At 35.8% G+C, this 14,159-nt stretch overlaps 1 protein-coding gene across 3 annotated transcripts in view; it reads right to left on the reverse strand.

The window, feature by feature from the left end:
- The window catches only part of LOC127841075 (solute carrier family 2, facilitated glucose transporter member 10-like), a 33,567-nt gene that overhangs the window by 4,780 nt on the left and 14,628 nt on the right, over window positions 1-14,159 (reverse strand). For 2 of the 3 annotated variants that reach the window (XM_052369624.1, XM_052369623.1), the window contains exons 8-14: window positions 11,742-11,937; window positions 11,187-11,273; window positions 8,846-8,956; window positions 7,308-7,956; window positions 5,914-6,036; window positions 5,148-5,280; window positions 718-735 (exon numbers count right to left, since the gene is read on the reverse strand). In XM_052369624.1, coding sequence (XP_052225584.1) covers window positions 718-735; window positions 5,148-5,280; window positions 5,914-6,036; window positions 7,308-7,956; window positions 8,846-8,956; window positions 11,187-11,273; window positions 11,742-11,937 — 1,317 coding nt within the window. The remainder of the gene's footprint in view (window positions 1-717; window positions 736-5,147; window positions 5,281-5,913; window positions 6,037-7,307; window positions 7,957-8,845; window positions 8,957-11,186; window positions 11,274-11,741; window positions 11,938-14,159) is intronic. The other variant, XM_052369625.1, reaches the window with a different exon arrangement.

Genomic DNA, 14,159 nt, shown 5'->3' on the forward strand with positions numbered 1-14,159 from the left:
TCTAGAAAAAAGGCATTGGCAAACAGCGTAGACCCTGATGAGACGCTGCATGATGCGGCGTCTTATCAGGGTTTGCGCTGTTTGCTTAAAGGAATTTCTGTAAGAAATATTCTAAATAAAGAAATAAATATACTAGACATCCCTAGTTTTGGTAATAAATTGATCCAATTTAGAAGGATGGGAGAGTCCACTAGGCATAAATGGGTTAATGCTACCTGACAGAATCATGATGCCAACATGTGCAAGTGAACACAAGACACTGATAACATGGCAATATGAAAAAAATGCAAATGCAGTTGTTTTTCTTAAGTTGGTGAATGCTAAAGTCGTTAAGAATATGTTGTTGCAATAAAGGTCATGAGTTAATCAAAGGTTTCTAAGTCTTTTAAATGAATTACAAGCTCTCAGCACTTTTTTGAGGTAATACCCAGTATTGTTTTGGTATATTCAGCATTAATTTTATTTAACTAGAACCTTGAAAACCTTTCCATAAATTTCCTTTTTAACAATAACCTCCTTTAAACATGCAAATGTAAAATGTGTGCTATAATCAATACTCAAACACATGTTCACACATTAATTGAAGAGGCACACATTTCAGTCTGAATTCAGGAGCCAAACAAGTTCAAACTGCAACCAACTCTGCTTCTTGGTTGACGGACAAAGAAGAAATTTCAAACATTTCAAAGCGTGAAACAAATATGCAAACACTCTTACAAGCAAAGTGTCTCGGCCCTATAAAAATGATGTAAAACAAAATTATTGCAGCTGCTAAAAGAACTGTGATGTTTAAAGATATTTGGTGACACACATGATAAACCATCACCAATTAACAAGCCACATAGATTTCCTTGCTTAATATACTAAATATAACAATGGGCTGTTTGTTAAACATGCAAGCCTCCCATATGGGCTGTCAGTTGTAGTGGCAGCCATTGTGTAAATACGTTTTTTGTCACTGTGACCTTGACCTTTGACCTAGTGACCTTAAAATCAATAGGGGTCATCTGCCAGTCATGATCAATGTACATATGAAGTTTCATGATCCTAGGCCTAATTATTCTTGAGTTATCAACAGGAAACCATTTTACTGTTTCAAGTAACTGTGACCTTGACCTTTGACCTAGTGACCTAAAAATTACTAGGGGTCATCTGCAAGTCATGATCAATGTACCTAGGAAGTTATGAATTTTCATGATCCTAGGCGTAAGCATTCTTGAGTAATCATCCAGAAACCATTTTACTATTTCAAGTCACTGTGACCTTGACCTTTGACCTAGTGACCTGAAAATCAATAGGGGTCATCTGCCAGTCATGATCAATGTACATATGAAGTTTCATGATCCTAGGCCTAATTATTCTTGAGTTATCATCAGGAAACCATTTTACTGTTTCAAGTAACTGTGACCTTGACCTTTGACCTAGTGACCTAAACTAGGGGTCATCTGCCAGTCATGATCAATGTACCTAGGAAGTTATGAATTTTCATGATCCTAGGCGTAAGCATTCTTGAGTTATCATCCCGAAACCATTTTACTATTTCAAGTCACTGTGACATTGACCTTTGACCTAGTGACCTGAAAATCAATAGGGGTCATCTGCCAGTCATGATCAATGTACCTATGAAGTTTCATGATCCTAGACCTAAGCATTCTTGAGTTATCATCCGGAAACAATTTTACTATTTCGATTCACTGTGAAATTGACCTTTGACCTAGTGACCTGAAAATCCATAGGGGTCATCTGCCATTCATGATCAATGTACCTATGAAGTTTCATGATCCTAGGCCTAAGCGCTCTTGAGTTATCATCCGGAAACCATCTGGTGGACGGACCGACGGATGGACGGACCGACGGACAGACCGACATGTGCAAAACAATATACCCCCTCTTCTTCGAAGGGGGGCATAAATATCATACCATATTCAATAGGTGCAAGTTTAACCATCATTTCCTGATAGAAATTATATTTTTAGTACAAACTTACTTATAAAATTATATTTTTTAAGATAAAAATAAAATTGTAACACTATTTAAGTATTGAGTAAGGGTGATGCTCCCCAAAGTTTTTTTTTTGTCACAATATTGCACTATATATTCAGATAAAAGGAAACGTCTTGAGGGCACAGTAGTTGGGGGGACAATAATTTTTTTATAGAAAATTTAACTCTGAACAAGAGATGTGTTTGTCACAAACACAATGCCCCCTAATGCACCGCTTTGATTTTTTTATAAACCTTTGACCTTGAATGGATGACCTTGACCTTGACCTTTCACCGCTCAAAATGTGCAGCTCCATGAGATACACATGCATGCCAATTGTCAGGTTGCTACGTTCAATATTGCAAAAGTTATGAAGAAGGTTCAAGTTTTGGTTAAAGTTTTTGAATTTATATTTTTGACCTTTGACCTTGAAGGATGACCTTGACCGTGACCTTTTACCACTCAAAATGTGCAGCTCCATGAGATACACATGCATGCCAAATATCAAGTTGCTATGTTCAATATTGCAAAAGTTATGAAGAAAGTTAAAGTTTTGGTTAAAGTTTTGGGACACACACACACATACAATGACAGACAGGCCAAAAACAATATACCCCCGATCTTTCGATCCGGGGCATAAAAATCATCCGACCAGAACCTGCTGATAATATGCACATCTCCTCTTGGCAGTGAAGCTTCCCATAAGTTTCATTGAATTCCAGTCATTAGTTGCTGAGAAATAGCCCGGGCAAGAATTGCACTATATGTACAGTTAATGGAAAATTAAAAAATTTTAAAAGGGCCATAACTCTGTGAAAAATCATCCGACCAGAACCCGCTGATAATATGCTCATCTCCTCTTGGTAGTGAAGCTTCCCATAAAGTTTCATTGAATTCTGGTCTTTAGTTGCTGAGAAATAGCCCGGACAAAAATTGTGCATGAACAGACAGACAGACGCACACACGGACAGACGAAGCGGCGACTATATGCTCCCTCCAAAATAAATTTTGGGGGAGCATAACAACTGCATTTATATGATAGTGACTTTATTAAATTTTGTAAATAGCAAGTATATACAATTAGCAAGATTTTTTAGTTTGAATATTATAGGTCAAAGATTTGAATGCATAATTTGCACAATTGTTTTAAACATACAGTAAATTGAAATTGTAGGAAACAAACTGCTTTTTGTAAATTGTCAACCAATCGTATCCAAAAAACAGTACTCACACAATAACTTTAGTTACAACTTTTGTATAACAAGAGCTGTCACGATAGGATGACTTATGCCCCCTATATATGCTTTGATAGCAGTTATGAGCATTTTTCGAAACCTAAACGCAGATTTCAAAACCTAAATGCGGACCCTAAGTTCAAGGTCAATGTCTCAGAGGTCAAAATTGTGTGCATATGGAAAGGCCTTTTCCATATACACATGCATACCAAATAAGAAGGTTATATCACAAGGGAATAGAAGTTATGAGCATTTTTCAAAACCTAAACGCGAAAGTGTGACGGAAGGACAGACAGACAGACAGACAGACAGACAGACAGAAAGACAGACGGACGGAAAGTGGGATCACTATATGCCCAAATTCGGGGGCATAAAAAGCTTGTGACACGCTTTCAAAATTCAGTATACTACAAACAAAGCCACAAAATTCAATAATTATATCAAGAGGACTCAAAAAACTCAACTGAGAATGTTAAAAACTCTTTCCATGAAAGATTGAGTCTCAAAAGCAAGAGTCAAATAGGCTCCTGTTTTACATGATAACTTTTTTCAATTGGGATGTGCTCTGTGTAAAGGGGGTTTAATGCATGTGCGTAAAGTGTCGTCCCAGCTTAGCCTGTTCAGTCCAAACAAGCTAATCAGGGACGACACTTTATAAACTGGATTTTCATCGAGAAGGGTCTTCATTTAAACAAAAAATACAATAAAAGCGGAAAAGTGTAGTCCCTGATTAGCCTGTGCAGAATGCTTTAAACCTCTTTTTCACAGAGCGCAGCTAATTTGAATATCATTCATACAGAATTTATGCATTCTGCTTTAAATGAGTTATCGATGTTATTTTGAAAGAATGTAGTATCCATTACAGAAAAACTGTCTTCCTTAGCAAATATTGAGTTATCCAAAATATGTCACTCCACATAATATCATAAAACCTGTATAGGAATTTTAGTCAGTGATTGAATTGTAATTCAGGTTACATAATGGTATACTGGATCTGTGTATATAACTCAACAAAATGATAAACTAAAAGGTTTTATATGTTCTCCTTGCTGTCCTTCCTTATGACTATACAAATAATAAAAATAATAATCACTCTAAACAAGATGTGTTTGCGAAACACAATGTCCCCCTATATGATGTTTGACATTGTAGGATGACCTTGACCTTGTGAAGGATGACCTTGACCTTGACCTTTCACCACTCAAAATGTGCAGCTCCATGAGATACACATGCATGCCAAATATCAAGTTGCTATCTTCAATATTGCAAAAGTATTCATAAAATAAGCGATTTGGGCCACATATATTTGACCTCTGACCTTGAAGGATGACCTTGACCTTTCACCACTCAAAATGAGCAGCTCCATGAGATGCACATGCATGCCAAATATCAAGTTGCTATCTTCAATATTGCAAAAGTATTCATAAAATGAGCGATTTTGGCCACATATAATTGACCTCTGACCTTGAAGGATGACCTTGACCTTGACCTTTCACCACTCAAAATGTGCAGCTCCATGAGATACACATGCATGCCAAATATCAAGTTGCTATCTTCAATATTGCAAAAGTATTCATAAAATGAGCGATTTTGGCCACATATATTTGACCTCTGACCTTGAAGGATGACCTTGACCTTTCACCACTCAAAATGTGCAGCTTCATGAGATACACATGCATGCCAAATATGAAGTTGCTATCTTCAATATAGCAAAAGTTATTGCAAAATGTTAAAGTTGGCGCAAACAGACAAACAGACCAACAGACAGACCAACAGACAGGGCAAAAACAATATGTCCCCCACTACTATAGTGGGGGACATAAAAACAGCAAAAGCTATGTATTTTACAACTAAAGATATATTTTTAAAACAAACAAAATAGCTTACAAAACTGAAATCCCTAAAAATTATACCCATATATTCACTCACTTTGCCTTCAAGTCAGAAGAGATTTGTTCCAGAGTGCGGTTTTTCGTCTCCGGTACGAAGGCAAAAATGAAGGCCAGCGAGAGGAAGCAGATTAGACCAAACAGTATGAAAGTCCACGTCACTCCAACACCATCTGCATAAACAACAGAGCAATTCTGCAACACTATGAAGCATTAAATCCTGCCTTGATCCGATGCCGATTTTAACAGATTGAAGACTGATACAAAATCTAATTTCTTTATAAATACAAGTTTTTAAAGCTTAATTTCAAACCATAAGATACTGATGAGCAGCAAAAACATTAAACCTGAATAGCCTGCGAGTTCCTCACTTTGCTTCTGAGTGGGAAAGGGTTCAAGACCTATTCAGTATTCACAAAGTTTCCTCAGCATTTGATTCACCAAGCGAAGCTTTGTTCTATTGTCTTTGATGACTATCACACTCTTTTCTATTGATCCAATATATTTGATTATTATTATACATCACATGACCCGCCTATTAAATCTACATATTTTTTAGAATTGTCACTTTTCATATCCTGTATGATGGATGATCATTAAGTTCATGGAATTCCCGATTCATAACAGATGAAGAGATATTAACACTAATTATGAGTCATATGATATACTTATTGGACTTTGATGTTAGTATCTTCTTAACTTCAACAAACCATCATAGAATGTTTAAGCCACCCTGACAATGTTTTTCTAATTGTTTTGAAATGCTTGTCACCATGGCAATAAAAACAAGAGAATAACAATCATACTCATGATGTCCAGAAACGTAAAGGTAACAATGAGATTGGTGCCCCAGTTGAACACAGTTGCCATGGCAATTGCACGACCCTTCACTGCCGCTGGAAATATCTCACTCAGTACTAACCAAGTCACTGAAATAAAGATAAGACATTTGAATCACACTACAAAAAATGAATATTTTTTGTTCTACAATGTTACTTTTGTGTTATAACTACAAAAAATAAATTCTTTATATTTCTCTCTCTATATATATTGTTGTGAAGCAGCTTACATGTTTCTATTCTACTTTGTTATGAAACTTAAATCAAATAACTTACTACAAGTGACAAATTTTATTATGCTCAAACCAAGTTTGATGAAAATATCTGGCAACATACAGAAAATGCCGCTAACTTTGTTGATTTGAGTCCAAATTTAGCAATTGCTTAACCAAATAAACTGCGCATTTAGATGGAATTTTGAAGTCCTTACAGGGGAAAATTTATATCCTTTGAGCAGGGGAATGTGTCAAAATTCCAGCCCCCAATAAGCCCTCAGCAATCACTGCATTCTGATGATCCACCCTTATTCTGATTGCATTGGCCCTCCTCATTGTGTCATGCCTTTAAAGACACCCCTCAAGAAGTGCTGGACAGTAAATACTTTTCCAGTTTTAGAAGTTTTAATTTTTAATTTATATGCTGTTTATTAATGACTATTATGATGTTCTTTCTCATGATTTCTGGTTTTCATTTGAAAGTATGTCATGTTTATTCCATGCCTATATAATGATTACACATTTATAAGTAAGTTTATCAAATGCTGCTTACTTGTGAAAGAATAAATAAAATAATTTAAGAGAAACATGAACAAGAGTTTTGTTTTTCCATTAAGAAACTATTCATAGAAAAAGAGCACGCGCATAGTAACAAACCTTAGCAACCAATCCGAAGGGCAGATATAATGAGAAACAGTGTACATGATTCTGATTATATAACTATTACTACATGGAACTTAGTTTCGCCAGTATTTTGGCAAACATCACCGGTTTTAATGCAGTTGACGTATTTAACATGTTTGTTTTTCAATCTTTACACTTAAAATATTTAGATGCTTTCATTAAGAGGGCCGATAATTCTGGAGTCTGGTAAATATAGGAGTTGGCATGAGTTGTCATATCATACCATATTTTATTAAACGAGTTCAGATATTTTGTTAGTAAGCGAGCCTTTTCAGTAAAATAACAAATTGCGATTGGTCAATAAACGAAAACTGAGCAAATAAAAATGCTTAAAAATATTGTATTACACATGTGTAATAAAAAAAAATATGTAATGGTTATATTACATGGGAAACAGGGTATGGCATGTGATAAAAGAGTATATTATATAGATTGAGGTTAAAAGCAACTGCCTGTAATTACCTGGTCCAAAACTAAAGCCATAAGCTGCAACATAACACATCAAGGCAACAAAGCCCACTGCCCTCTGAAGCTTAGAGCCATTTATCTTGCCTGTGGAAACATTACCATCACTATTATTATATCCCTTTGGAATGCCAAGTCTTTCATCCAAGTTAGTCCCCTTGGTTTGGTTTATGAAAATATTACCATCTGATGTATTATCTCCCTTTGCTTTCAAAATGCCATTATTATTAGTGGCATTGTGTTTTTTGTCTGTTTGATTATCTCCCTTTGAACTCCCAAAATCATTCTCTCTATTGGCACTTTTTGCCTGAATCTCATTTGATTCATTTGCGTAAAAGGGTTGTTTTAATATCACAGATGATTTTTGTGTCATGAAGGCACTAACTGCAGATGTTGATGTATTTAAACTAATATTATGCTTAGACAGTGCCTGGAAAGTGGATGACAGGAACATGTGACTATGATCATCATTGCTTGAACAACTGGAATGGTCCACACACGCCTTTTGAGGGTCTGTGCCTTGCTCAAAGTGGCAGACAGTTCCCAGTGCTATTATGCTGATACCCATGAAAAGGGAGCCAGTGCATAGCAACTTCCTGCGACCAATTTTGTCTACACACACCAGAGCTATCACAGTCATCACCACCTGTGAAAAGAAGAAAGATTATACATCTAGAACATGTACACGAATTAGATTGTTGGTAATGACCTTCTAAAACCTAATACATGTGCAGTTATGGCAGACCTAAGAAAGAATATAGCATATAAATGCATATATTCATAAAATAATGCGCAAACATAACTGCATATTTTCCTATTGAAAATACAAAATGTAATTCTGCTATTGAATCACTTTATAGAAATAACAATCCTATCTTTGGGTAATACAAACGCAGTGATATGTCATATATTTAGGAGTCACAACAGGGTCAAAATGAGAGCTTTTGGTTTTTATTAACACACATATCATTTCATTAAAGACAAATTATCAAAAAGGGAAGCGGACAACGACAACGAGCGAGGCATGGTTAGAGGGTTATGGTAAGGGTTAGGGGTTGGGTTTGGGTTAGGGTTAACCTCAACCCATACCTTAACCCTAACCCGACCCCCAACACTAACCCTAACCTAACCCAGGGTTATCTCCCCTATACCATGCCTCGCTCGTTGTAATTGTCCTCTTCCCTATCTTAAAGCAACAACTTCAGAATCTTGAAGAACGCAGTAACAGTTCTTATGTTAAGAGAACTTTTTTTAATAAAAAATAGGTGGAAGCACTTTGATTTTAGAGCCTAGGAATCACAACAGGGCCAAAATAAGAGCTTTTGGCTTTATTTACACACATATCATTTCATTAAAGACAAATTATCAAAAGGCAACAACTTCAGAATCTTGATGAATGCAGTACCAGATAATGTTCATTTATACTTAATGTTATCAACCCATATCCGATGTTTCTAGTACTCTCATATGTTAAGACAGTATCTGTTAATAAGTAACACATCAGCAAATGAACAGCTACCAAGCTACCAAGTTACCTTGACGATTCCAAGGCCCACAGTTGCAAGCGTGGCAGCTGAATCCGACCGGAATCCGATGTCCTCAAATATTGTGGGAGCATAGTACAGGACATTGGGCTGGCCTGTAAACTGTCAAAAAAAGTGACAATTATTTGTCTGCATTATTATAAAACAGCAAGATTCAATAATTCCTTCTGAACAGTGGTACAATTCTGTATTAACTACCCGTAATTGTTAGCCTAAGCCTAAAAGCGAGCTCGATTAATGTTTAATAGAAGAAATTAACAAAAACTTAAATAAAGATAGTATTTAAATTAAATTATTAAAGGCACTTCCTTGCAGAAGAACTGGGAGTTTGTAAAGACTGATATAAAAGATAAGAAAATGAACTTTCAATTATTATCTTTATTAGCAATTAAACAACAAATGGGCCATATTAAAGGGTTTCATGTGACCTGATCAACTGAACTGTAAGCCCAAAACCCCGCCCAAAACAGATTGTCACACTATCAGTTGCCAGCCTTACAACCACAAGTTTACCTACGAAGGTAAGATCTGGATTCGCACCCGAAACCACCCATGAGCCATCTAATGATACCAGCCTGGGTGGCTCTACCAATTAAGCTATCTTATCTTTTGAACAAGAGCACCGCATACATGTATTCCTAACTACTGTTTAAAAGTCATTCTGGTAAGCGACTGTCACGTCACCCACCGTACTCAAGGTAGCGACTATCACGTCACCCACCGTACTCAAGGTAGAGACTGTCAAGTCAGTCACCGTACTAAAGGTAGCGACTGTCACGTCACCCACCTCAAAGTTATTTATTTTTTATTTGAATTTATGTTTTAAATATGGTTAATCACATTTGATCACATCTCTTGATTGCTTGAATCATTCACATTTTATAGTATCTATAAACATTGCACTATTTGTAGTAATTATCAAATAATTAATGTAGAATGTTCTTTACCAGAAAGGTAAGCTTGGATGTCAATTAGGGCACTATCTCCCTCACTATGAGATCTTGTCAAAGGAGGCAATATTTGTTTGTATCATTACATTTTGTGAGGCATAAAAATTCAGCTAAATATTTGAAATTTGTTCAATAAAAGAGAATAGATATCTACAATATAATCACTGATGTATAATTTTTGATGACATTACAAAGTTTTGTCATGTTGGAATGATACTCAAATGTGATTTACCACCGTAAAATTTAAATGTAATGCATGACTTAGACATTGAAAGAAAACTAAATATACTATATGAAATGATTATGTAATCGAGTATTTGACTCACTGTGCAGGTTGTTGTTTTGAAAAGTTTGGTACCTGAGTACATGCCGAACCAATCGTGTGTTTGTTACTCAATGGAAATTGTCCAATTAAATAATAGCACTTACATGTTTTGTCCTTACTTTTAATAAAAAAAGTGAGTAGCTGTCGGTGTTGACGCTTGCTATGTACACACAAAGCGGTGACATCATTTTTTATGTAGATAAATTTGGTGATGACGTCATTGAACGGGGAACTCCCGGAATGAAGACAAATGTTTTACACGAAGAATGCTGATGCGTTATTCGAAATATAGTCACAATAAATACAGAGAAGAATTTTAGATTATTTAAAAGCCGTAAATTTGATAATTTTTATCTATTTTAAAAATAGATAAAAATGATCACATTTACGGCTTTAATTTTTATCATAAGATCAATCAGGAGATGCCCATTATTTACTAAAACAATTTCCAGTTTCGGTTTTCGGTTTGGATATTGCAGGCGCAGATACCAAACTTTTCAAAACAACAACCTACACAGTCAAATACTCCTGTTACCGTATAGCTCTCCTCAAGCAAGCCTGCAGCTTGCTCTTCGAGCTCGCTATAGTAATTCTTGCTATTATCTAAGCTAAGAAGAGGCTGAAAAGGCTGAACCATAGGACATGTAAATGAATTGCAGTAGGGGAAAACTGACGAAAAGCATGTGCATAGTGTCGTCCATGATTAGCCTGCAAGCAGCCTGCAAAGGGACAACAAACCAAATAAAAGCGGAAAGGGCAGTCCCTCATTAGCCTGTGCAGACTATACTGGCAAATCTGTGACCATTTATACACATGCATTTAGCCCTGTTTTCCAAGAACAAGACTCAAATAATACATTATCCGTTAAAACCATGCATTTTATTTTACCATAATAAATGTGTTCAAGTAAAAATCCATTCAAATAAATGCCACTTGAATAACTTCAAAGAGAATGTTTGAAGAAATTTTCATTACAAGACATGTACTGTACCGTTGATGTAATTACCTACAAATTTATCGCTACAGTAACAGAGAGCCCATACACTGATGGCCCTACCTGTTGGAAAAAGACGAGTCCTACTCCTATGAACATCCGTCCACGCATGCCATCCTGTCCACTGCAAAGATCTAGGCACCTCTGGTTCTAGAATAACCATGACAACACGTACATACAGGGGCTCCACAATAACTTTGAAACATGGTATATTTTTTGATAATAATTTCTTTATTACATGAATAGAGTTATTTTGTATAAACAGAATAATTTCAGAAACTATATTTACAAGGAAGTTCGAAAGATAGCCATATATTCAATGTCGAGATTTTTTGACCTTCAAGTTAGCATGAACTTGACCTTAAGCTTGCATGACTGACTCTTGGCTTCTGCAAATTGTATAGATGCCCTTAACATTTAAGGCAAGTTTAATGAAAATATGTCAACTGTCATAGGAGATATAGACTAACAAAAGTGTTACAGACAGATGGACTGAAAGATGGATGGATAAAGCACAGTCACATAATCCCTCCCCCCCTTTAAGCTGGGTGTTAAACAGCCCAGTCATATATCATACTTTACAGACAATAGGTCACATAGATATTCTTCAAACAGTACCTTTTCATTTGCAATTGACACACGTATGGCACTGATTTCATTCTCCACCCTGTTGGACCCACGCAGTTTCTTCAGAACCCCTTCCGCCTCATCCTCCCGCCGTTTCAGCATGAGGAATCGTGGAGACCGAGGCAGGAACACCATACCCACCCCCTGCACGACTGCCGGAACGGCCGACAGCGCAAACATCCATCGCCTGCAATGACCACTTGACTACTTGTTTGCCTTTTAAAGTAACCTTTCTAGTGTATTTATAAAGTTATACAGCCAAATTTATATGTTTTTGGTGAAAGTTACACATCAGAATTAGTTTTTTATGTCCCCCACTATAGTAGTGGGGGACATATTGTTTTTGCCCTGTCTGTCTGTTGGTCTGTTGGTCTGTCTGTCTGTTTGCGCCAACTTTAACATTTTGCAATAACTTTTGCTATATTGAAGATAGCAACTTAATATTTGGCATGCATGTGTATCTCATGAAGCTGCACATTTTGAGTGGTAAAAGGTCAAGGTCAAGGTCATCCTTCAAGGTCAGAGGTCAAATATATGTGGCCAAAATCGCTCATTTTATGAATACTTTTGCAATACCGTAGTGAAGATAGCAACTTGATATTTGGCATGCATGTGTATCTCATGGAGCTGCACATTTTGAGTGGTGAAAGGTCAAGGTCATCCTTCAAGGTCAGAGGTCAATTATATGTGGCCAAAATCGCTCATTTTATGAATACTTTTGCAATATTGAAGATAGCAACTTGATATTTAACATGCATGTGCATCTCATGGAGCTGCTCATTTTGAGTGGTGAAATGTCAAGGTCATCCTTCAAGGTCAGAGGTCAAATATATGTGGCCCAAATCGCTTATTTTATGAATACTTTTGCAATATTGAAGATAGCAACTTGATATTTGGCATGCATGTGTATCTCATGGAGCTGCACATTTTGAGTGGTGAAAGGTCAAGGTCATCCTTCACAAGGTCAAGGTCATCCTACAATGTCAAACATCAAATAGAGGGACATTGTGTTTCACAAACACATCTTGTTAATATTGAAGTACATGTGTATATGTCTCTTGATCTTAGCCCATATTTTGTCATTGCAATAGTCATATTTACATGTAGTTATTATTGCTACCTTTGCTTAAAAATTATTTTAAGGCCACAACAAAATTGATAAGAATTTGGATCTGCTATCCAGCTAGCTTTAAGCGTATGTTCAAGTCTGAACGTTAAACAAGATGTAGGTCCTGTTAAGCATATCGTAATTACCCTAAGTTTTCGGACACTCTAAGTTATGGGACACCCTCTTTTTTTGCCAAAATACTTATTTTTCCTGACTCTATATTTTCGGGCATACGGATTTTCGTCCATAAATTAATGACTCCAAATTTTCGGACAGTATATTTTACAGCGCTAGTTTACTACATTTGTGCCCTGTTTTCGCTTATCTGGGACCCTTCGATCATTAAGTTTTACAACCGGATTAACGTAATAAAATCTGGCATAGAATGCCCTGAGAGCAATGGACCATTACAATTGCGTTATTTGATAGATTACCATGTATACCTGTAAAATAAACAATGGTTTCACCAAACAGCATTTGAAATGATATTGTATTCAGGAAGCAGTATGGCTGTTTTTTATGACGTTTTTTATATACCATTTCAGGTAAGAGATTGCAAATAAGTGAAGTTCTACTTTATTTAAAGTATGGAAAGGAGAGAACACAATAAAATTATTGAAAATTTATAATTGGTTTTATTTCATTATGATAATTGACAAACTACCATAACATGTATGTCTCTAAATTTTAGGACACTTGTAATTTCTGAATATTTTTTGTACATGTATCTTAATTTTTGAACAAAATTAATTATTTGTAAGTGTCCAAAAACTAAGAGTGATTACGGTAGATGGCTTAACATCCATCAACTCTGTCCTTTCTGTCACAGCATACTAGAGGTTAGAAATTTAATAACTTAATATTGAGCTTGCTTACAGATGATTTAAGCCAATTTCTGTATAAACAACTATGGCATATGGTTGTTTTTCAATGTCAATTATGCCTAGCTTGAGGAATCATCGGGGGATGAGTCCGAATACATTGGTCATGTGTTTGGGTGCACGTCTCCAGATATGAGACGATGGAGCAGGGAAATATTGTGATTGAGAAATTCAGTTTGGTTAATCCTATGTATTTCAGGACAACAACTGTAAATTTTTTGGTATTTTAACAATAACAATAAAATGAAACTGGGCCGGAAGAGTATAAAGAGGAAACAATTTGCGATATAAAAAGCTTTTAATGCATTAAGTAGAAATGTTCAATATAAATATAGAAAAAAGATTTTTTATTCTTAGCCTTTTGCTCGCTTATGATGACATCAATTTTAGAAAAATAAAATAAAAAATAAAAATATATAT

Source organism: Dreissena polymorpha, chromosome 8, assembly GCF_020536995.1.
Source record: "Dreissena polymorpha isolate Duluth1 chromosome 8, UMN_Dpol_1.0, whole genome shotgun sequence".
NCBI lineage: Eukaryota > Metazoa > Mollusca > Bivalvia > Myida > Dreissenidae > Dreissena > Dreissena polymorpha.